The sequence below is a fragment of the Sphaerodactylus townsendi genome, linkage group LG02 (assembly GCF_021028975.2).
Source record: "Sphaerodactylus townsendi isolate TG3544 linkage group LG02, MPM_Stown_v2.3, whole genome shotgun sequence".
Taxonomy (NCBI): Eukaryota; Metazoa; Chordata; class Lepidosauria; order Squamata; family Sphaerodactylidae; genus Sphaerodactylus; species Sphaerodactylus townsendi.
In genome coordinates this window covers 71,406,133-71,431,520 of record NC_059426.1, presented here as the reverse complement: position 1 = coordinate 71,431,520, position 25,388 = coordinate 71,406,133, and the positions used below count along the sequence as shown (strand labels likewise).

The 25,388-nt window shown below is 43.9% G+C and overlaps 1 protein-coding gene across 1 annotated transcript in view; it reads right to left on the bottom strand.

The window, feature by feature from the left end:
- Window positions 1–515: 515 nt before the first annotated feature.
- The window catches only part of DTX4 (deltex E3 ubiquitin ligase 4), a 45,216-nt gene continuing 20,343 nt past the window's right edge, over window positions 516–25,388 (bottom strand). The window contains exons 2-9 of the mRNA XM_048483956.1: window positions 18,853–19,621; window positions 15,346–15,407; window positions 14,679–14,840; window positions 10,890–10,951; window positions 9,555–9,707; window positions 5,667–5,828; window positions 5,359–5,448; window positions 516–4,002 (exon numbers count right to left, since the gene is read on the bottom strand). Coding sequence (XP_048339913.1) covers window positions 3,769–4,002; window positions 5,359–5,448; window positions 5,667–5,828; window positions 9,555–9,707; window positions 10,890–10,951; window positions 14,679–14,840; window positions 15,346–15,407; window positions 18,853–19,621 — 1,694 coding nt within the window. The 3' untranslated portion in view covers window positions 516–3,768. The remainder of the gene's footprint in view (window positions 4,003–5,358; window positions 5,449–5,666; window positions 5,829–9,554; window positions 9,708–10,889; window positions 10,952–14,678; window positions 14,841–15,345; window positions 15,408–18,852; window positions 19,622–25,388) is intronic.

Here is a 25,388-nt window from a genome sequence, read left to right as displayed (position 1 = left end):
GGATTTACAACTGATCTTCAGACAACAGAGTGCCATTACCCCGGGGAAAAATGGCTTTGGATGGTGGTGTACAGCATTATACCCTGAAGTCTTTCTCCTCGCCAGGTTCCACCCCCAAATCTCCAGGAATTTTCCAACCTAGAATTGGCAACCCTAGGCCATAGGTTTAGAAAGATGATCCTGCTTTGTTTCTTCAAATTCCCTCTTGACTGTTTGATACTAATGTAAAAAATCTGAATGTGCTTGAAATGTCAGAGTTAAAATCTGTTGCTGTGTCTGAGGATCTTCTCAAACCTAAGGTGTGCAACTGTGGAGAGTAAATTTTTGTGTTAGCCTACTATTTATCTGAAGTTCAGTCTTACTTTGTTGAAATTGAAACAATGCCTTTTTGTGACTGAAGGCTGATGGTCTCCGGTAAATAAATTGTACACATTCAACTGCTCAGGAAACAGAAACAATGAACAAAAGACAGATGCGCAGACACAGAATACATAGACACAAAGCGTTCAGCAAACTGGCAGTGAAGTTTTCCTTTTATTGTTGCACCTCAAAGGTGCCATACTTACTTAATGCAACAAACTAGAGACGGGCAAAACGCACCGTTCACAAACAACAAACAAACAATATACAGCATGGCTCCCGCCTCATGCCCCCCAGACCACCACCAATATCCGAACAACCTGCTTTGGACCACGATGAGGACAAAGAGGAAGAGATCCTCCCCATCACCCCCAATGAGAGCATCACATCAGGCTGGTCATTCTCTATAAAGTATAAAATTACTGGTGGAAAGTTAAAGGATGAAATAAATCAGCCCAAACTAAGTCAAATAAAAGGCAAATTCACTCCCTTCATCTGGAGCTGACAATGACTGGAAAGTAACTCTCCAAAACTGCTCCCCTATCCTGGAGGCTAAGTCACATTTGATGGTTGTTTGAGAAAAAGGGTTAGATTGAAATATTTAGGCACTGGAGAAAAGTTTCCCATAATAATTTCACCTCAATAAAGATGACTTCATCATTTTTAATCTTCTTGTGACTAGAAATCTGGACAGGGATATACTCTAACAGTGGTGTCTAATATATTCTTTTCCTGCCTCAGGCAGCAAACACTTAACACCCCCACACCTAACTGTTGCTACCCAGCCCTGGAGAAGGATAAGATAATCCTCCTCACCTCTTTACTGCCTCTATTCTCTTTAAAAATAGAGGGGGAAGCTGTGCATGCCCCAAGGAGTTTCCTGAACTCTCACAAGATCCCTCTCATGATAACTTGGTGACCATTTTGGTTGCCTAGGCAACAGGCAGCCAGAGAAGTGTCTGCCCTCTTGCAAGAGGCAAGAAGGATTCCTGTGCATTTGGACAACACTGCTCTTAAAGAGGCCAACAAGAGACAGAAGATAAGGAGGATTATCTCTTTTTGCTTTCCAGCAGTCAGACTGGTAGGAAGTGGGCTGCTGCAGGGTGGGGGTTGATGCCCACCACAAGTTTGCTGCTTGAGGGGACTGATTGAAGCCACCACATTATAAAGCTGGCCCTATTTGCTAAAATATATTAAGGAACTAATCCCTAATGGAAGTCAAGACATTTCAGATCTAGTGATATTCACTGGCCCTTTTCTACCATCATTATGTTTATTACATTGTTTTAATTCTCTAGAGACAATTGAAAGTAATGGCAAGAAATTTCTGATTCTGAAATAGAACACCTCTTTGGAAGAATTGATGGGGGAAAGTTAGGGCAGCTAAGCCTCCCTGGTAGTAGATTCCCTGCCCCCAGGTAAAGAAAATGCAGCCTCAAGTACTTACTGGAAATTCACACTGAAAGTGACAAAAGGAAGCTCTAGGAAGGAAATCACTGGAAACTTTATGGTTTTACCCCAGAGTTTCCAGTGTGAGTGACACTTTATCACTTGTAATAAGAATTTCTGGTATTAGGCTACATTAAAAAGAATTTCTAATATTAGGCTGTTTTAAAAAACACTGCAAATCTTCAGGCAGTGTATATTCAAAAGAACCACAATTATTTAGAAAAAAACATTGTATTAACAACCCCTATGATGTCTCTGGGATCCTCCTCATTCACACACATCCTAACACCACACAAGCATGCAATCAGTCAGCTCCTCAAACATGCTTCACTCTGTTCTTCACATGCTTTTCCGCTAATCCTATCCATCTCGTAATCTTCTCAAACCTACCCCAATGAGAGATCACGCTGGTTGTTAAGGTCCACAAAAGCCAAAGTCTTGACTAAAACAAACTGGGGGATGGGGAGGATTCATTGTAGCCTTAATGCAACCATTTCCAATTTGTTGCATTGTGAAAAACAGTGGTACTTAGCCTCCAGGTCTAACTTCATTTTGTTACACATTCTAGCCTCAAAATATTTCTCATACATTACAAATATATATATATATATGTGTGTTGTGTGTGTGTGTGTGTGTGTGTGTGTGTATATATATATATATACACACATATATATTTTATATATATACACACACACACATATGAAAATCCCCCAAACATGAGGTAAATAAATTCAAATCAATATCCAGGGGACTCCCCCATACAAATAGTTCAAAGAACCCACCTTGGAATATGTGGAGTGAAAACGAAGTATCCCATCTTCGCCCCCTTACTCCACTCATCCTATCCCACGACAGAAACAGAGCAGACATAAAAACAGTCCCCAGGGATGCAGTTCACAAACAGAGAGAAAAATCTGAGCACACAGCTCTGTACTGGTCTATCATTAAGTAATGCAATGAGACAAAGAGAACTGATCTAAACTCCAGCTGAGTGAGTACTGTATTAAGGACCCCAGCTGGGAATGGCAACATCTCCTACAAGAGCAATAAAGCATTTTGGCTTGGAGTAGTCTGCATTTGTTTGGAAGTAGGAGTGGGCCAAATTCTGATAAACCAAGACAGAGGAAGCAAAAGGGTGACAGAACTCTGCTTGAATTCAGGCAAGATCTCAGCTGTGGATAATTAATAAATTTATTCTACTCTAAGCCACTTTGAACTGGATCATGGAGACTTGCATATGTGTGGCCCAGCTTGGAATGTATCAGACAGAAAAAAAATCAGCCTCCTTCCCTAAGGAAGCAGGTCAGACCCCAGCAGTAAGCAGTAAGGTCACCAGAGGCAAGAAGGATAAGACCAGCACATTTCTGACTCACACTGAGCCTACAACATGGAAGCAGCAGTGACATGACAACATGAAACCAGACACCTAGCTGGGCAAAAAAGACCAGGGCCGGTTTTAATTTTCAGTGCCTTTGGAATGGAGGCTGCTTCTTGGCTCCTGAGATTGCTCTATGGGGCTGCCTGTCCCAAAATAGACTTCTGTTTTTCACAGAATTTACAGTGGGTTCTCAATCTCCCCACACAAATATGCCACCACGTCTCAGAGTGACAGACAGAAAGCAGCTTTGCATGTCAAGGTTAATGTAACCTCTGGCTTCATTGGGATAACGTCACCCCAAGCCCAAGATGAGCTGGAAAAAACTCCAGGTTTGTTTGCTACCACTAGCCAAGTGCTGTGGGTCACTGAAGTGCAAGCCAGCGGTTTCTCACCCGAACAAATTCCTAAGCAGACAACAGGGCAAGCAAAACTCAACTTTTCAAGAGGCAGATAGTGGCTGTGGCAGAAGGGGGAGAGGACAGAGCAGGCACAGTGGAAGGGAGGGAGCGCAATCCGTGGAATACTGCTATGGTTGTAGCTCCGCCCCCGGAGCAAGGCCCTTCCCCTTTCCTCCCACACTCTCAGTCCTTTTCTTGAAGCACGCTCTCCTCTGTGATGCCCTGAGCCACTAGCTCACTCAGCACATTGTCTAAGTAGTTCGGGTCAGGGAAGCCGTGGCCAGTCAAGTTGGAGCCAAACTCTGTCTTGTGGTGAATCTCATTCCAGATTACAGTATCCGACTCGCCTGTGGTGCTGGAAGTGCCGATAGCAAAGATTAGGCGCCGATCCCAGGCTACAAGCAACAACTTTAGCACCTGAGGGAAAAAGAGTATGAGGGAAGTCATTCATGTATTAAGAGTTTTGTGCCCTATCAACTGGTATCTACTTCATAGGATATGTCACTTAGTACACAAAATGTCTTTGCACATCACTGGATGCTGGTATGCAGGAATCTACCCAAGATTTGGGTACAGACTCTCCAATCTCATACTTCCAAAGTTGCAAAAAATAACCTTCAATCTCACAGAATAAGAAGAATGCATGCAACTAGCTAAATGGCCTTTTCCTACAAGAATTTTAAATAGATAGACTGGAGATTTCCTTCTCTTCCACAACAGTCTGAAATGTCTGGGATGGGCTGCTTCATTAAGTAAGATGCTACTTGCTCTTGAAGAACATGAGGAACACTGGCCTAGGTTGCAAGGTGAACTGCTGTAGGAAAACCAGATCTCCTCTGTCACATTTCCTCCAAGTTTAACCATTCTAAAAAGGGGAGGAGAGGATGCCCACTCCCACTACCCTGTAGCTCTTCACAGTAGACATGATCTGCAGTGAACTGACTCACCATTCATGGGGTGTCAGCAGGTACAGGCCAGACTTGTAATTCAAAGTGCCCTTCTGTTGCACTGAATCAGGAAAGTAGTTTGAGGAAATTATTCCTCTTTGCTAAAGTATCCCCTCCTACCAACCTGTCTAAACCTCTCATCTCCCTCTCCCCAAAATCATGTTAGTTAAAATAAGAAATTCTGAAACATCAAAAGCCAATACTTAAGAAAATATGATTTTGTTTTGATTAATATCTGAAATTTTGAAAAATTATCTGCCACAGCTACAAAACTAGAATATCCGTGAAGAAAACAAAGAATTTGCACCGATTCACATAATCAACAGGTAAGGTGACCATCTTCAGTATACAAACTCAGCTACCAAGCTCCCTTGCCTCACCCCACTTGATATGTTGTCCTTTAAGACACTGTAGTCTACATTGAAGCTGGCTGGCAGGGGTTATTTTAATTCAGAACACTCATTTATTTTTCTCCCCTTTCCCTCTCAGAATCTGGACCCCAGCCTCAATGTTGAAGAACAAGCCAAAAAGGAAACTGGATATGACCTGGGATGGTCCAAGTTGGGAAGGTGCATAAAAGGCAAGCATTGGAACTTTATTTTAATAAATCACTGTCATATAGAGATATGGAGCTATTATATAGTTTATAGCGGATTGCTCAAGAAGCCAGCACCGGACACATTACCTCACGTTAGAACAGAACGTGAATCAAGAACAGATTACCTCACGTTAGAACTCATACAGCAGCTGAGGCCATCCTTATCTATCTTAAAATAGACTTTTTTGTAAGCTTGCTCAACTCCTGCAATGAATGGGAGCCACTCACCTTTCTGCCCTTCTCACTGTCAGGAATGTAGCAGTGTCGAGGGAAACCACGGGCAGTGAAATTCTTCCCAGGATTTGGATGCTCATGTCCCTAGAAATAGTGAGACAGAAAGACATATTAACTTCTAAAATATCTTTCAAGAGAAGGTTTAAACAGCATGAGAAACCAGCCTAATCTCTGGCCACAGGTGAAAAGACAAGAATTGTGATGTCAATAGCTTGTTCTCTTTTCACCAGCTCCAATTGAGGTCCTCTGCTTTGACCTCTCCCAATGAAATTTGATCTTATCCTATGAAGTTGTGATCTTACCTGGATGCCTGGTGGTATGTTGTAGATAATTCTGATGGTTTTACAGTCAAGGTGTCCAGGCAATGAGTGGGGGATGAGGTGATATTCCATCTTCCCAGGAGGCTGGGTGCCAGTCTTTACCCCATAGATGGTTTTGCAGGTTGGACACTGCAAACTCCCATCCTAAAAGCAAGATGGACAAACAGTAAGAGACGGCAGCATGCTCTAAACTTCACAGAATAAAGCAGGCTGACAGTCGGTAAGTCTGTTCCTGCACTATAAAATAGAAAGGGGGTGGGGATCAATGAGGACTAACCTCCAGACATGTCAGAAGTATTGCACAGTCTCATCCATTCTTACACAGAGAGATATAACCACTCAAGGCAAAATAAGACTCCAAGTCCTTTCTCTCTCCACTCTTGTGTCTAACCACTGTGACCTTGGCTTTCAAATGGCCACCCAGGACACATGCATATATATATTTTTGATGGTAAACCCAGGGGCGTAATTCCCATTGGGCAAGGTGGGCAGCTGCCCAGGGCACCACCTTGTGCGGGGCATCAAAATGCAGGGTTTGTTTTTGGGTATTTTTAGTGGTTTTCCATTTTTGGCCTGCAGGGGGCGCAGTTTTTAGGCTAGTGGCACCAAAATTTCAGCGTATCATCAGGAGACTGCCCTTATGCTACCTCCCAAGTTTGGTGAGGTTTGGTTCAGGGAGTCCAAAGTTATGGACTCCCAAAGGGGGTGCCCCATCCCCCATTGTTTCCAATGGGAGCTAATAGGAGATGGGGGCCACAGTTTGGTTCAGGAGGTCCAAAGTTATGGACCCTCAAAATGGTAGCCCCCATCTCCTTAGCAAAGAATGGGGGATGGGGCACCCCCTTTGAGGGTCCATAACTTTGGACCCCCTAAACCAAACTGCACCAAACTTGGGGGGTCCCAGCAGGACAGTTTCCAGATGATACCCTGCAATTTTGGTGTCGATACATCAAAAACTGTGCCCCCTGCAGGAACATCCCAGAAATTTGCCCAATAATCTTTGTTCTGCATTGAGTTTTCTGTATTGCTGTCAATGGGGGTTGCAGGCTGCAGGGGGCACATTTCTGAAGGTACAGTCTCAAAACTTTCCGTTTCTCATCAGGAGACTGCCCTGATGATGCCCCCCAGGTTTGGTGCAGTTTGGTTCAGGGGGGCCAAAGTTATGGGCCCTCAAAACTGTAGCCCCCATGTCCTATTAGCTCCCATTGGAAACAATGGGGGACGGGCACCCCCTTTGGGAGTCCATAACTTTGGACTCCTTGAACCAAACCTCACCAAACTTGGGAGGTAGCATAAGGGCAGTCTCCTGATGATATGCTGAAATTTAGGTGCTGATATGTCTAAAGATGCACCCCCTGCAGGCACCAATGTCATGGTGCAAAAAACTTTTTGGTCATGGTGGAGTGGCCGCCGATGGGGGGCGGGGGGCATCCAACTCAGGTTTTGCCCAGGGCTACAGTTTGCCTCATTACGCCCCTGGGTAAACCAGGGTTGCCACTAAATGCACATTCAACAGGAAGCCACAATCAATCCTGGATCTTTTTGAAGGGTATCTGTATGAAATGCAAGTTCCTCACAATCCTACTTTGAAACTGCTCAATTAATACGTCTTCGGTCACCATAAAAATGAATCACGTGAAGCAACTTTAGGCCAAGTGATACAAGAAACAGGGCATGGAAAAGATATAACTTTTAATACTAATGCTTTGGTTCACCAACATTTTAAATTCAGCTTAGAAGGGAAGAGTTGTTCAGTGTCATGGCTTTGCTTCAGAGAATATGAATTCAACTCAAAGCTATTCGGTTACACGGATTCCTTGCACACATATAAAAAATGTTACATGTTAGGAAACTACAGCTATTGCAGCTATTTGAGAGGCAAGTCTAAAGATGAAGTATCTCTAACAATAGATTTCAATTTGGCCCATGTATATAATTCCTACATTGAAAAATAGATAAACAAATTCTGAGCCAAGGAAGATCAGATCCTGCCCTCAACAAAACTATGCATATTCCCATACTGTTTCCTTGATTTATATGATTATGCTAGACACAATGAAAGGATGAAGACACTGAGACCCTGCTACAGGTCCTTTGGCTTCTAAGGGCCAATTCACATGTTGCAAAGTCCATGTGGTGGATTCAAGGCTTCCACAAGGACTTAGGATCAGACTTCTGCTTGGAGTTCCATGCTGGGAACTCCCTTCTCAGGTGCATGCAGATCTGATCTGAATCAGCCTGTAATGCATGGAGAGGAGGAGCACATTGTTTTCATCACATATTGTTTTCTTGGCCCAAGACAGCCCCAGAGCTAGTGTTTGTTCCTTTAAGTAAACTTACATGTAGCCATTAGTACACATAGTACACAAGAGACAAATCGTGGCTCCCCAAGGCTGTTTCAGGCTGGGAAAAATGGTGTAGGAGGGAAACCTAAGCTCTTAAATTCTCTGCAGGCACAACAGTCTTCATTCAAATCAGACCCAAACACACCTGGGGGTTAAGCTCCCAGTGCAGAACTCCCAGAACTCATATGTGGAAAGCCCATGTGGAAGATGCATGTTCTTCATAATGTGTGAACTGGCCTTAGACCAGACATGTTGTTTTATCTCCACTACCCTAAAATTGCCTTACAGTTATTTTGGCTGATGACATTGTTTGCTGACCTTTTGTGGTACTTTGTTTTAATCATGCTGTGCTGTGTCTGGTTTTGTAAAGTGCTTTGAAATCCCTCCGATCTGGTCTGGGGTGGAGGAAGGAGGCAGAATACAAAACTATTTGATAATGAAATAAAAAGCAGCTAGAATTTAGTAAGTGGCTAGGAAGATTCTACTCCAAGAAAGCTTGATTTACACAAAGATTTATTGTACTTTGAGGAGGGTGGACAAAAGGAAGTACTGCTTCACAATTGTGGAATTCACCACCAGTGCATACAGTGATACACACTAGCAGAGGTGGCTTTACAGGAGTTAAGAAAGAAAGGCACTAGCCATAATGGTTACTAGCCATAATGACTAATGGGAACATCCACATTAAGAGTCACTGTAAGGGTCTGTAACTCCAGTCAGCAAACAAGACCCAGGAAAGTTTCAAGAGCTTTATTGGAACTGTGTCAGCCCAAGGATCAGGAAGCCAAACTTAGCGATTTGCCCCCTGAACCCCAGTATGGCTGAACACTGTCACGTGGCTCATCCCATATTCCCCCCTCCCTCACATTCCCAAAACATCAGCATAAGAAAGACAGTGAGAAAGAAGTATTGTTATGGTAGCGACAGACACTTCCCTCCTCCAGGAAGTTGAAGATAAGGAAAGGAATATGCCTGATTGACTAATTATAAGCCAGCAACCAAAAACCTTCCCAGCCTCGGGCGATGATAATGGGGGCCCAGCTGTGGCCTTGATGCAGATGTGGGAGATGCCAGGCTGAGTATGGCTCAGGCCTGACAGTCAGTAAACTGCTGAACATTTGTGGTAGGAGGCAATAACATGGGTAACCCTCAGCTTTGATGAACCTCCAGGGCTACTATGTGAAATAGAATGCTGCATTAGATGGACCACTGGTTTGATCTAGTGGGGCTCTTGTTCTAAGAGACAAAACATCACAACAACGTGACTCCACACATGGTAAGATCACATTCTATGAAACTTTTTAAAAAACCTTGAAGATTTACCATGCTAAAATTACAGAAGAAATGTATCCAACAATGGCTTTTCCCATCAACAATGGCTACCTCAGAAATGGTTTGGGGCTATTATTCTGTAGGAAAGGTCAAAATATATGTTCGAGTAGAATCCATGCACCAATTTGAGAGACTTCAGGTGGATCATTCCCTAGCAGGGTGGATCCATACCTTCCTCTCTTTAGAAACACACCTTGTTCCCATTGTTGTACATGGCCACGAGGCAGTGGAGGTGGTACATGTGGCCACACTTGAACAGCTTGCCCACCAAATCTGGCTTGATCGCTGGCTGAGGACCTTTGTATCCTGAAGGAGTAGAGAGGCGTTCCATACAAATGGTACAGTCCTAAAGGGGAATGGATAACTGTGTTAAATAGATGAGAAAATATATGCACACAGAAAAACAGTGGTAAGAGATAAGGACAAGTTAAAGTTAAACCATGGCCGTTTCTGCACGGCCCCCTCGCGCCCCCACGCCGGCAGGAGTTCTGTCGGCGTGGGGGCGGGAGCCTGCTCGCACGCAAGCGTGCGAGCAGGCAACGGGGAGGCCGGCAGAAGGCAGGGCGGCTCCGCGACGAGCCGCCTCTCCCACCCCACTTACGGCGTCCCCTGGAGTCGCCTGCGGGGCGTCGCGTTCGCCATGCGCTGCCCTCCGACCCTGGAGGTGGGAGGACAGTGTGGGCGAGAACTCGTGGCACGGAGGACGCCGTAGCGGGCGAAAGCGTCTTCCCCGCGGTTCGCACCGCCACAGGGAAAACAATCCCTCCCCAACAACAACCCTTTAAAGGGTTGTTGTTTAGAAGCGACGCCGCCCTGGGGGGAGGGAAGAGGCGTCAGGTCGCTGCTGCTGCGTTGCAGCAGCGGCGCCAGGTGAAGCAGTGGCCTGGGGGGCGCCTTTTGGCGCCCAGGCCGTCAGTAGAGCCGCAGATCGGCCCATGTTAATGGCAGAAGTATGCTCTTCTGCATTCTTTTCCATTATTTATTTCAAATATTCAGAATATATCTATACTGCTGTTTCAAAGTCCTGCTCTAGATGGCTCACTTTCTTCTTTCCACCATGCTGTTCCCTATGCTTGGGATAGCCCCCCCCCCCCCAAACACCCCTGCTTCTTTATTCACAAAGATTCTTCTTCCTCAAGATCTACTTTAACAAAGCCTCTGTCTAGCCACCCAGAGTGTATGGGTGCTCCCATCTTCACTCCCTAATCCTCAGTCAATTCTATACCCTTTCCTCCTGTCTCTTCTCATTTCTGAAATATACATAAGTATCAGGGACAAGGACTGCATCATTTCTGTGTCCGAAACAATGCTTAGGAGACTATCTCTGTTAAATAAATGTTTGTTTGTTATTATTTGTTTGTTATTATTTGTTATTATTATTGTTTGTTATTATTTGTTTGTTATTATTATTATTATTTTTAAACTGCACCAAGAAAAGTTAAATTCTCACATCCAAGTACAAGTCATTGAACAATTGTCCCACACTTGCTTAAACACAGACATGCTAGATGCAAAGAAATGGACTCACCTCATCTGGAGGGTGGCGCACCTTCTGTAAGTATTTTTTCAATACTTCCTCGGGAGTTTTGCCTGGATAAGAAGGACAGAGTGGCATTTCAGAAACATAAGAATCCCTACAGGTTCTCAGTGAGCTGGATGGGAAAGGAGGAATGCATGAGATGGAAAGGCACCACAGGACTAAACAATAGAAATTAAATTGTCTTCTGCTGTGTCTGACTTGCTTTATTCGCCAGAGTCACTTGGAACGATTAGCTCTTCACATGTCTTCAGATATCACATCACATCACAATTAATTACACTTAAGCACAGCTTGGTATGACCTTCAAAGCAACAAACCAGCTCACAATTGTCCAGCAAACAAACAAAAAAACACAGGAACCATGGGCTGAAGTGGATAAACAGGCAACCGTTGAATTGGGTATGTTTGGCTTGAGATCTAAACTGGCATGCCATAGTTTGCTCTGTCTCAGGAGGCCACTGAACCTCTGGAGTGCTCAGCAAACAAAAAAGAATGAGAGAAGTTCTCACTGGTGGTTTCCATGCCCTCATCAACATTTTCATCTGCCCACAGCCTAGCTCTCATTACCCTACATAGCAGGTTTCTCAGACATTCACATCTGCAGATTAAAAGAATATCAACAGTAACATCAGCAAGAAGGAAGAGGCAAATAAAACATGGTTTGCAGGTATCAGCTTTATCTCCTGCTAGTGCAGAGTGGCATTCTTGGAAAGTCTCCACACAATTTCTGGCTGCCATCAGTAGGTCAGCTTAGAAAATTTCCCCATATCTGCAGACCTACTGCAGAGCGGATTCTTGTTCATGATGACCGGAGCAGCAGTGGCGTAGGAGGTTAAGAGCTCGTGTATCTAATCTGGAGGAACTGGGTTTGATTCCCAGCTCTGCCGCCTGAGCTGTGGAGGCTTATCTGGGGAATTCAGATTAGTCTGTACACTCCCACACACACCAGCTGGGTGACCTTGAGCTAGTCACAGCTTCTCGGAGCTCTCTCAGCCCCACCTACCTCACAGGGTGTTTGTTGTGAGGGGGGAAGGGCAAGGAGATTGTAAGTCCCTTTGAGTCTCCTACAGAAGAGAAGGGGGGGATATAAATCCAAACTCTTCCTCTTCTTCTTCTTCCTGCTGCTGCTTTGAGTCATGCATGAGGCACTGCAAACATCCAAGGGATAGAAAATCATCCTTTGGGCAGACTTAGAAATATAGGTCTTTGTGGATCACAGGGTAAAGCATAGTTGCTCAACAGGGTCTGAAGTCATAATTCTGAAAGGGGGCAGTTGATAAACAGCTATCAAATTCTGCAAAAAACGTCCACGCACAAAAGCCTAGAGGAAAACCATTCTGTGGCTTGATTCAGGCATAATGGCAAACCATATTACTTCTGAATTAACAAACTATGGTTTGAGCTCAGCTTGGGAATTTAAAAAACATTTTTAGGTGGTGGTGGGAAAACTGTTACTGTTCTTTTAGCTATATGAATAACATCAATATTGTTATGCATGGCATGGGCAGTGTATGGAAAGTTTTGCATACTTTGGTGAGCTTTTTCTTATCTGCAGGATCTTCCAGCTCTTAAACAGCTTTTCAACAAACCCGGGAATGTAACCTCTAGTTTTTCATGGCCATGATATTTCCACACGACAAGCAGTATTCATTTTCTGAGACAAATGGTGCTGAGTACGGAAAGCAGAAGAATTTTTGAGAATACGAATTTTTTTACAGAGGCTTTTATCCTGTGGCAAAAGGCTGATATTTGGTTGATGAGCATAAGCATAAGCATAAGCATAAGCATTTTATTGTCATTGTGCACGCACAACGAAATTTACAGCAGCATTCCTCGATGCCCACAATTTCAGACTCATACATCATCATCCTCCACCCATCCCTACACAGCCCCAAATACATCAATATGAAGCAGCGGAGTTTAGCATAGCCACAGCTCTAGAGTAGAAGCTGTCTCTAAACCTCTTTGTCCTAGTTCATGGAACCAAGAAAAGAACAATTTACAGAAGCTGTCCTATTACTTGCTCTCCTAATTCTGTCCATGGGGACCCATGAAGTCAGATACACAGCAAAGTTCTTTGCAGGGGGGAATAGCCCCATCTCTTCACACAAAAAAGACTTGACTGCTACTTTAAGTAGGTCATGGAGGCATGGATGATTTTTGTAAACTGGGGTGTGTCAGAAAGCAAAAACTACAGCCCAGTTTGTGATGGAGTCTGAGATTATTTAAAGTATGCCAGGAACAACATGCTCTATGAGAGGGCATCAGGTGTAGAAAATGACTCTACAGAACATCACAAAATGCAAACTGGTGGAAGGCAAATCACTCCCAATTTGCATTTACAGAACTGGAGTTACAAAATATCAAACAAGTGGGCTGTGGCTGGGATTACTGCAGTCAGGTACATATAGCACTGGAAAGCTTAGTAGGAAACCTTATGTTTCTAATATTTCTAAGGAAACAGGGTGCTTAAGCACATCACCACCTGATAGGAAAATCTCCCCTCCCCCCAATTACTTTATGAGGAACTATCTAGTTAACTCTGTAAAGGAAAGGCACTCTGCATCTAACTGGGACACTGAAGCCTTAACAGACTGCAGAGCTCACTTGAGTCATATCTGTCCTTGTTGGTATTATAATGGGATGAGAGGGAGGGACTCCCTTGTTGTGCTCCCACCTCCCTTGTTTTGTGGTTGTGCTCCCACCAAGATGCAAAACAGGAACCAATGAATTGGCTAGGTTCCTAGTGTCCCCCTCACCTCAGGCATGCAGAGCAATGTATCCAGCAGATATGAGGTACTCAACAGAAAGGAGAAGGGAAACCACACCAGACAGGGATTTCAGTTCCAGAGTACAGAATGCACACCACAGCTGGGATGGGAAATTACAAAGGGTGGGGTATGTGCAGACAACATGTGTTGGGCAATGCAACAGATGGGAATCATTCAGGACAAATATTTGGAAGATGACACTGGCTGGATATCTGCCATCATCGAGCTATCAGTGAGTGCAGCCACAGAACAGCACAGGAAAGAAATGTGGGAGTGGGAAGAGGTGTAGTAAAGAGGTGCAAAATGATGCTTCAGAATAATGTTTGGCTCACAGTGATAAGAGATTGTGAGAAAAATTGAGCAGAGGGACAAGAAATGGTTTGGAAACTTTGCCCAAAAGGCAGGAATGTGCAGTATGAAGCTTTAAGAGCAAATCCCCTTCCAATCCCACCTTTGATGAGCAGCCAGTCAATGCTATTACAGCAGGACATGTGGTATTGGTTTGCAGAAGTCAAGAAGGGCTGGGCAGTGGAGGATAGCATCCAGGGACAGAGAAACAAGAAAGCCAAAGCATGAGGTAGCGGAAAGCACTACAAGCTAAAACATGGCATGCCTGTGAAGTCTGGGACTTTACAGGTCAGAGTTGACTTAGCACACTTACGGTTTGCTCCAATATCTGAACTGAAGCACATCCTACAGTATGCCTGCAAATGCCACACCGTGGTCTGGATTGTGCAGGGCCCCTTCCGCACAAGCAAATTAATGAGTTTCCAAACCACTTTCACAACTGTTTGCAAGTGGATTTTGCTATTCCGCACAGCTTCAAAGAGCACTGAAAGCAGTTTGAAAGTGCATTATTCTGCATGTGCGGAATGAGCCCAGGATAATGCTGGATAGGTTGATGAATTCTAGACAACATCAAGGTCTTGCCATGGCAGGGCAAAATAAACAGTCCTTTCGAGTAGGCTGTGAATGAGGATGGGAAGGAAGGGTCCTCTTTTCTTACCTTTCTTGGTTTGCTTTTTGGTGGTCTTGCGGCAAGTGTTGGAGAACCCAGGGATAGATTTGATTTCACTTTTGCTGACTGGAGGTGGATGGAGCACCAGCTTTGGGGGTCGGGTGAGGCAAACAGGCAGCCCAGCGGCACTCATAAGAATCCCTGTGATCCCTGGGAGGAACACAACAGAGATGTTTGAGGAACTGCTTCTCCCCCAACTGTAACTGAAAGTCTTGCTGCTTTTCCATGGAGGTCATGCTGCAATTGTTCAATAGTAAGAGAAGCCTCCTACCCAACCCCCATGAGAATGCAGTGAACTGCCAATCAATTTCTTTCTTCTGTAAGTGTTTATCTGCAATGTATCAGTTTCGTGATTGTGGTCCACTATGTTCTGGGCCTGTATCTCATTTGTGTGGGCAAGGCAGTCTCTGGTCTCTGGCAAGACAGCCTCTGGTCACTTCCACCTCTGATTTTCCACAAAGTAACAAGCAGGCCAGAGGTCAATGATGATGAGCCTCAATGACCATGGTACATACTGTGCCCTCCCCCACCCACCCCAGTCTAACTTTAAAAATCAATGTTTTGATTATTCAACTGTCATTAACATGAAGTAGAATCAACATTGTAGCTCGAGCTATCTCTATCATGGTACCACAACAATTCCCCCTTTCCTTACCTGCCAGTGCTGGATTGACCGGGCTTGAGCCATTGAGATTTTTGACAGGAACTGTAGGAACCCTGTGGGGAAGCAACACAGGGTTTAAACACAGCTTTGGGGAGACTGCCCTATAGCCAAGAAAACTCAACAAGCACACAAGGGGATTGGGCACAGACTTCAATGAACACCTCAGATGTTCTAAAAAAACCCAAAAGGGTGGATGTACTGTGCAGTCAAGGAAGTTGGTGTGACACATGAGCCTATCTTCCATGGATGCTACACTGGGTGGCAGATTCCTCTCAGTTCCTGTCATACATGATGTCGGCTAGGATCCTGAAAGTGACAAAAAAACCGCACACCAGCATGTTCCCATGAAACCAGCTTGGCGGGTTACCTTACTGCTTTTGGCTGCTAGCAGCCTGAGGCACAAACACACCCTGGCTGAACAAGGAGACCCAGTCAGGGAGGGGCAAGTAAGCTTGCAAACATGTTAATTAAGGTGTGTGAGAGACAGACAAGGGGACTGGTTCGGTGAGAGCGAGTCAGTGATCATCACAGGCATTATATCAGCAATAGTATATATAGATGGATTGAGAAAATATGAGTGGGGAACAGCCTTTAGCTTGCCATGGCTTTCCTTGTGTCTCCATCTGACAGATAGGAGGGGGAAGTGTGACCATATGCAGGAGACTGGTCCCTGCAGAGAAGAGATGCTTGCTTTTTCCAGGGATGCTTCCTGCATTTCCTGCTAAGTGCTAAACTGCCAACACATGTGCATAGAAGCCCATCTATGTGTCACATTAGGCAACCTGGAAATGGAATATGTAACTCCTCCATCTCTATTCAGAAGGCTATTTCAGAATTGTATGATCCTAAAATACTCAATAGAAACCAAGACATAGTGCAAAAGTGCCAGCCACCCAGCAAGAAAGGCTGGATATTCGGGTGGCAGCTTTTGCTACTGCCAGTCAAATTCTTAATTACTAATGTGTATGTATAGGAAGTTAACAAAATGTGTACTTGGTATAATAGGTACACCATCTGTATGGACTCAAACTCAAATAGTCCTGCAATGGTCGTCACCTACTGCTGGGACTGATGGAGCCAGACAGAAAACCAGAACTGCATGAAGCTGACAGCAGACAATGTCTGCAGTAATTTAGCTTTCTGCCCCCAAATGGTATATTGTTTACTTAAAACACCCATGACAGAGCTTACCCAGGACTTTGTACCAAGTCACTAGAATTTCAACTACAGGCATATTCAAGGGCCAGTTAATCATACAATACATATTGTCTAAAAACAAATAAACTTGCCAGGAAGAAAATATCCATATCTACATTTGGAAGAAGCTATGCCAGTCATATATCTATCCAATCTGTGCTTTCCAGTTCCTATTCGTAAATAAATAATTGGATTGGAACTGGAATGGGGAGAGATGGCATTTGGTCAGGTACACATTTCCCTGCTCACAATATACTTGTGTTGTAGGAAAATGTATAATAGGAAAACTGGCAGATAATTATGTGACAGTCTCGGAAACTCAACGGGAATGGTTAAAACACACACACACCTGATTTCACTTTTTAATGAAGAGGGAACAAGGAACCTCATCACGCTGAGTTTGAAAGGAAAATGTTCACTTTTATCACAGGCAATAAAGAACCAGATTGTGGCAAGAGAAAAAAAAAAGCTTGCAATCCTCCAAGAGCTTGTCAACACCGACAGCTTCTGATTCATTGCTGCATTTCTGGAATTGACCTAGAAAAGCAGGAATGTTTTCCTCACTTTGCATCAATGTAAGTGGAGGGAGCCAGCCATGTGGACAGCACAACCTGTGCCAGTCCTTGTCAGCCCTGCAAGCCCAGGAGGAGTGACCCCAGCTTGAGCAATCCTGCTTGTCAAGAATCTACCTGGTCATATTTTGATTGTGGCTTCGAATCCACTGAGTGCCTTTTGCTGCTACAAATTTATGTAACAATAAACTATCCTGATTTCACTCCAGAGAGAAAAAAAGGAGGATTATGGAAGCAACTGGGGCAGTGGTGGATGAAATATATCAGACAGTGAGGCTGAATTACAAACAGAGCCAAGAACCTTTCTATCTGAACAATAGTTGCCTTAGTGACAGACCAAGACCTAAGGGGAGACAATTGTCCTAATCTAAAGACAGAGGCATTTCACTGCAGTCCCCCCTTCACAAGCACCCCTATCGCTGCTCCTTTCTCCAAGGTTTCTTTAGAAACCTTGGTTGTGTCTCCCAGTTATTCACATAGCCTTTTGTTCCTGGAAACCTCGACTTGGCCCTTTCCTCCCTTGCATTCTTCCATGGGAAAGTCTCTTGCAAGGGTCACGGGCAGGGAGGGGGAGCAACCAGCAACAGAAGGCTGATGGTAAACTCAGACAAAAGGGACCAAGCACGCTAATTAAACGGCCAAGGAAAAGTGTTTTGATCAGGGTGGGGGACTGAAGATGGAGTGTCTTCCAGATCATGCAGCAGGATGAAAAGCTTTCTATAAGAGCTTTTGATAGGAACGCTCCTGAAGTATAGAAAATAATGTTTTGCTTTCTCATTAAAATTCAAAAGGGGTTTGCAGGTGGCCCCCATTTTGTAGTTAAAGTGGTCTGTAGTATTTGCTAAAATGGGGAATGGAGAGGCTGATGTGGAATTGTCAGCCCTGGGCAGTCTTAAGTCTTCTTTGGGAATTTTTTTAAATCATGCTAGCAGTTTAAGTTGTAGATATTTACCAGTGACAAACATTTATCACCAAGCAACCAACCTGTCCTCCTGTTCATGGAAATTGGTGTCTTGGTACACTGGAGATGCATTCACAGCATCTGCAATGCCAGTCCAGATCACAGTTAAAAGTCAACATGCCTTTAAACCCCAACTCAGTCTTTAAGAAAATGTTTCAAGATAATTATGCCCAGAAATTATGAAAAAGGTATAGGCTACATGGCCATTGGATGTAAAATTCTTCCCTACATCTGTATAGACCTGAAGCTTGATCTCCCAGCATTTTTAACATGGAAATATGGTTTGACTCACTATCTGTCAATAACAGTTCAGTATGAAAAACTAGTGATGGGTGGCCATCTCTGAAGAGCCAAACTAAATAGAGGGAACATGTCATGAACAGTAACCCTCAGAAGAGCTACAAAATATGTTAGGGTAAAAGGCACTCCATCTTTTATCTTCTGCCACCCTTTTCCCCTCCTCGGAGATAGAAATGTTTTAATGGACTTTGCTGTCTAGGTGAGCTGATTTTAGTATGGGTAGGACTGTTATATAAATGTTATTTGTATATGGGTTTTAATGTTTCATTAAATGTTGGTAGCTGCCCTGAGCCCACAAGGGGAAGAGTAGCATATAAAGTTAAATAAATAAGTAAATAAACAATGACCTCAGGAAAACCATGATCTCTGTGTTTTTCCCCATCCAAAAAAAGGAGGGGCAAGATAGTAAGGTCCATAGTTACTAGATTTAATTCAGATTTTCAGATGGTTCCAACAGGCAATACTTACCCAGAGGCAATGAGCACACGGGACTGTGCAATGGCTAGGCGCTGCAGGTTGGTACGGTTCAGTGTATTAAGGCTGGCACGGGTCACCTTGCCATTGGCACTGGGTGGACTGGCAGGGGAGCCAGTTGTGGTGAGGGCTGGTGTGCTGGCTGCCTGCCTCCGACTCACTTGAGATGCCAGGGTCTTCAATGAACTGCGCACAGTTGCTGCTCCATCTTGTGGCTTGTGCACTGATGCTGGAATGGGGAGTTTGGTGCTACCAGAAAGCGACACAGCTTTACGTGGTGGTGGTTGTGGCTGCTGCTGCAGTTGAAGCTGCAGCTGCTGTTGGCTAGCTGTAACTCCAGTCCCCCCGTTGCTCCCAGCTGCCACTGCTGCCTTGATACTCATGACGAGGAGGCACTGTGGACACGTGCAGGCCGGTGCTGAGGGTGGGTTGACTGCACCTGGACTTGCTGGCCATGACTGAGATTTAGGCAAGGTTCCAGTGACCAGTGGATAGACCATGTCAAGGCGACGTCGGACACGGCGCTTGCGTTGGGTCTGGCGGTTGATCTGCCCCATACTGCTGAAGTCAATAATGTAGCAAAAACCAATGGAAGTGAGATCAATCCATGGATGCTGTTTTTCATAGGCATGCTGGATGGTGATACCCACCTCCATATCGTAAGGTGTCCATGTACCATTGTCATTCTCCCACTCCCATACCACACCCTTTCCTGGTGCCGAAGAAGGGTCGTAATAGCTGCGTCGCACAGGGCGAATGGTGCCTGAGAAGAAAGCAATGGAAAGAGGATAGCTTATGGTACTCAAAGGGAGGGAGGAAAATTACAGGAGCATATTGAGAATTATGCACAGAAAACTTCCTTTTAGAAGTAGGTCTAACTAGTAAAGAGAGGTGATATGTTAGCCAGGAAGTTCAAGGTTTAAATCTCACATCAGCTGCAAACTCCACAGTCTGAGATAAATTTGTGATCAGGGAAGAGCAAAAAGGGAAGATACCCTACACAAGTGTAGTTGATGAATTCATACACTAAAACAACTGCTAGTACAGTGGTTAACAAACAAGCTCTAAACTAGAAATTCCAAGTTTGGGCAACAAATAAACCTCAGTTATTTATTTATTTAAAACATTTCTGGGCTGCCTTTCTACCCAAATAGGGTGCCTAAGGTGGTGAACATTAATATATGGGGTAGAGAAAGTGGACACAGAGAATTTCCAATGAAGTTGAAGCGCAGTGGATTCAAGACAGACAAAAGGAAATGTTTCTTTATATAACAAGTGATTAAAATGTGGATTTTACTGCCAGATGATGTAGTGATGGCTATAGGCATAGATGGCTCTAAAAAGGGATTAGACAGATTCATGGAGGATAAGTCTATTTGAAAGGAACGTTGATGTTCAGAGGCAGTAAACCTCTGAATCCCAATACCAGGAGGCAACATCAGGGGAAGGCCTCAGCCTTCCAGAGAAACTGGAAGAGACAGGAGACCATTGTATGAGACAGGAGACTGGACTAGATGGACCACTCATCTGGCAGCATGGTTCTTCTTATGTTCTTACATTCTTAAAACAGTATTTAAAATAAAGTGTATGTAAAATATTTAAACAAGTCAATAATATATATAAACACACATACTCATATAACACAATTCAAAAAGTGGGCCAATATTAGTTAATGAAGGAATACTGAACAACAACAACAACAAACCCACACCTGCTGACAGAAGATAATGTGGAGAGACAACAAAGGGAGACAAATAAATCTTCAGTGGAAAGAAGTTACAAAGTTTCAGCACCATGACCAAGAAACCGCTTACTTGGGTTGTCACACATCTAACCTCAGATTGTGGAGCAACCAAAGCACAGAGGAGCAGAGTAGGAGGGTGGGTTCATACGGGACTAGGCATATATGCTGACCTCAAGTCATATAGGGCTTTAAACATCAAAAACAGAAACAAGTTGTGCCAAGATGGAACAACACTGGAGAGATATGGTCCCTATGACCCACTCCAGTGAATATTCTGGCTGCAGCATTTTGTTCCAACTATAGCTTCCAAACAGTCTTCAAGGGCAGTCTGATGTACAGCACACTGTAGTAAGCTAATCTAGATGTTACCAGGGAATGTACCACAATGGCAAGATCTTTTCTGCCCAGGAAGGGCTGCAGCTGGATTACCAGCTGAATCTGGTAAAAGGCACTCCTGCCTCCCCACCGCCAACTGTTTGCACAGCAGGAGACCCACATCCAAGTACCCACCAACCAGAAATCTGTTTCATTAGGGGGAATATAACCTCATCCAGAACAGAAGACCACCCAATTCCTGGGTCAAACTTTCCCCTGACCAGTAACACCTCCATTTTGTTGGGATTAAATTTCAGTTTAACTCTCAGCCATCTCAAAATTGCCTCCAGCACTGGTTCATGATTTCCACATTAGACAGAGCTGAGTGTCATCCGCATTTCGGTGGCAAATCAGCCCAGATCTCCAGATGGCCTCCCCCAGAGGCTTTACATAGATGTTAAAATTTAAAAGTAAGGGGGACAAGATGAAAGCTCACAGGACGTTGTAGGTTAGAGGTCAAGGGGTGGAACACCAGCTCCTTAGCATCACAGCCTGAAACTTACAATTGAGATAGAACAACAACCACAGCTGAACAGTGCCTCCCAGTCCCAGTCCCAAAAGGTGGTCCCAAAGGATATCATGACTAAGAATATTGAAAGCTACTAAAAAGTCCATGAAAATTAACAGGGTCATTACACTCCTCTGTGCATCTCTCAGGACAGGTCTCCCACCAGGGCGACCAAGGCCATTTCAGTCCCATAACGTGGCTTAAAGCCTGATTAGAATAGATTCAAACAATCTACTTGGTTCCAGAATCCCAGAAGATGACCAGGTTTAATATGAGCTTTAACTTGTGCCTTGTCGGATTCATCCTGACTATTTTCTCCCCTGTCACTCTAGCCATCTCCCTTGTCTTTTCATCATCCACAGTCCCTCAGTAAATCAAGGGGCTGCCTGGACTCTTAGAACCAAGAGAGAGCACCTAGGAATGATCATGTCAGTTGTGGTGATGGATCATCTTAATTGATCCCTTACCCTTCCATAGTCTTGGTATGACCTGCATAGTGTGACCTGCATAGTGTGTGGGGTTTATTATTACCTGAGCCAGTTATCATAGTGACCAAGAAACGTCTCCTGATAAGATGCTGAAGTCCCCCCAAACAGCCAGCCTAAGTAGGAGTTAACACCACCCCCAAGCCATCTCTGTAAGCTCAGACAGGGAGTCAGTTGGGCAGCAGGGTGGGCAGCAGGTACTCCAAGGGAATCGCAGTCCTGTCTCAACACTAGGTGGTAGAAAAGTGAAGTCAAGTCACAGTTGACTTATGGTGATCCAGTAGAGCTTTCAAAGTGAGAGACATTCAGAGGTCGTTTGCCATTGCCTGCTCTACTGCCTGGGCTGAAAGAGTTCTGAGAGAACTGTGACTGGCCCATGGTCACCAAGCAAGTTTCATATGGAGGAGTGGGGAGTTGAACCTAGTTTCCCAGATTAGAGTCTGCCACTTTTAACCACTACACCATGCTGGCTGTCAACACTAGGCACCCAACCACAAAACCAGATTAATCCTGGATAGACCACCAAGCAAGGGTGATAGAATCCCAACAGATTACAATGATACCACCTCCCCTGCCCAACAAGCCAATGCCGATACATCACCAAGTACCCTAAAGAGGCACAGTTGCATTCAGAAATTTCACCTAACAGGAGTTTAATCAAACATCCGGGTATAAATTATATTTTGTCTGAATGCAATAATGTGATTCAATTGTTTTTAATTTCAAAGTAAAGAGTGCAAAACCGTGGTGGCGAACCCCTTTGGCCATGCTGCCAGGGGCTGATGGGAATTGTAGTCCATAACATCTGGAGTGCCAAAGGTTCGCCACCCCATAGAACAACCTCCTCTCTTCAGATCTCTCATTCAGTCTCTGTCACAGAGTAGAAATGTGCACTGTGATTGCACTATGATTATTAGACTACTAACATTTGACAGGCACATCATCCGCTGAAACTCTCTCAGTTATATAAGGACAACATTATAATCTCTACATTATTACATAGTACCTCCCCCTTTTGGATTTTTCTGTTGCAAATGTCAGAATTGCATTTCATGAAAGAATCTAGCTACGAATTATGCTTGGCACAATCTTTAAAAGTAAAAAGAGAGAAAAAAAGATTTCCAGTGATCTAAGGTAATTTCATATGTTACTGATTAGAGAATACAGAAAATGTTGATTTTATATTTTGGGGCAGAACTCTGTTAACATGCAAAGTGGTTGGCATGCAATTGTTTCAGAATATATTCACTGCAAACAGATGTTGAGCACTGCAGCTAATGCTGGTTGCCCACATGTTTTTGCAGTGAAAAAAACATGGACCTTCAGTGCTGTATTCTTTCTTTATGACTGCTGTTCTCCCACCCCTGGCCAAGTTCTATGGATCACTAGACCCTACAACAAAATCAACTATGGAAAATCAGGAAATATGTGCTTCTTTGCATAAATCTCTTCTGAATCCAACTTTTCTGCTGCTGAAAAAGGAAAGAAGGGATTTCCTTTTATTTACCAAAAAAGTTATTCTGGGGATTATTGGTATTGCATGGATAAAACCCACGTAAGACAAGATCTATAGGAAGGGTGGGAATTAGGTGAAATTTATTAAGAAAGCTGGCTGGATCCAACCCATACTTGTATATTTCACTTGCTTCAGTCTCCAGCCATTATTCCGGATTCTAGGAGCTACTGAAATTATTACTGAAAAAGCAAAAAATGCTGATAGTAAAGAAGTAAATTCTTATTTGTAGTCCAGTAAACAGCCCTAGTGCCAAATATATCTTTTCCCTCCTGGCTAAAGTTACTTTAAGGACTCAAGCACACAGCCATTATTATATAATAATTATAACATCAACAAAAATATTCAGGTGTTCAGGTACTTTAAAGGCCAATAAAATGTATTACAGTGTAAATCATATGGCTTTTCAACTGCTAGTATTAACTCCTGGACACCCAGGGGTTATCATCAGCTGTTGAGGAAGAAGTTAACCACTCTGGGAATACCCAACAATGAAGAAAAAACTCCATACCTCACCGATGTGGTTTATATAGTATTTCACTGCATATATTTACTTTAATTTAAAACGTCAAGCCCATCGCTCCTTCCTGCTCTGAAATATACTTTTTTTTTGGAGGGGGGGGGGCATTAAAATAAAATAACAACCATTAAACTCAGCAATAAATCGCAGATTACCACAGAAGGCAATATAGGAATCTCTTCAGGAGGCTAAAGATGAATGGCAGTATTTCAGCCGCCAATCTGCCGCACAAAAAAGACTGCTTGAGCTTTGTGACACAGTGCCCTCATTTTATCCACAGAAATTGCTAATGAGATCTTGGGACTTTTTATCTATGCCAGTCGAGTTAATGGGCTTAAAGATAATCTGATTAACTACATTCTGAAGCACTAAATACATAGTTCTCATGTATGTAGAGTTGCCTCCCTCAGGAGGTAAAGACAGTTGCTAAGAAAAGTACAAGCTTCCCCTCCTTTCCAACAACCCAGTTTTTCCTGTATGTCTAAGGGCAGAATTACAAGGGAAACACAGAGTTTCCAATCCCAGGTTTGCCTTGTAATGGACCTGGATGTCTTTGCTTGGGGTGTAGCCCCCCCCCCCCCGCACCCGCCCTGAGATTTTGGAATCCCTTTCAGGGGCAGGGCTCAGACAGCGACTGGGAATTCATGTGCCTTCTCCTAACCATGGGCTGGCTTCGCTGGCTCTCTCTTCCCCCATTTTTCTGCCCCTCCCCTTCAATAGATGGCAGCCATTCATCAGAGCCACTGCCCTGCCCCCTCCACACCAGCACTGCCATGTTGCTATTCCAGATCCACGAACTGTTGCAGATGTGGTAATAGTGCAGCAAATTGCTTAGAAGGCAGCTTAGCTGTGCCATTGCTGTGCCGTCCTCAGCCATTACAAAGCTGCCCCCCTCTAAATTATGTTGTTAAGCACACCTTCCTCTTCCTTGTACTCCTTCTCTAAGAATATCCTTGCCCCTGTATTACTTCAGCAAAAGGAGACTGATGTTTGCCAATGTCATTTGTACTCCTGTCCTCAACTAGGCCAGAAAGCAGAAGCTGAACAGGCTATGTTCCCATCCACTTGATGATAATCTTACAGGGGACCAATGGGATAGCTTCTTATGTTGTAGACTTGTTATCTCTCTGCCCAGCATAGTTGTAGGCTAACATAGATGTATGTTAACCTAGGAGAACGACCTCAGAGAACAGGAAGTTCCCTCACATTAATGAATACTTCTAAGTGAGAAACGAGCAAGCATGCAATGAACTATGCTGGAGACTTTCACCCTTATTTATTTAATTTATTATTTATTTCTACCTGGACCCTCTCTTTACAGGAAACTTGAGGCAGTTTACAACATTTAAAAATACAATAAAATACAAATAATACAAATAAAATGC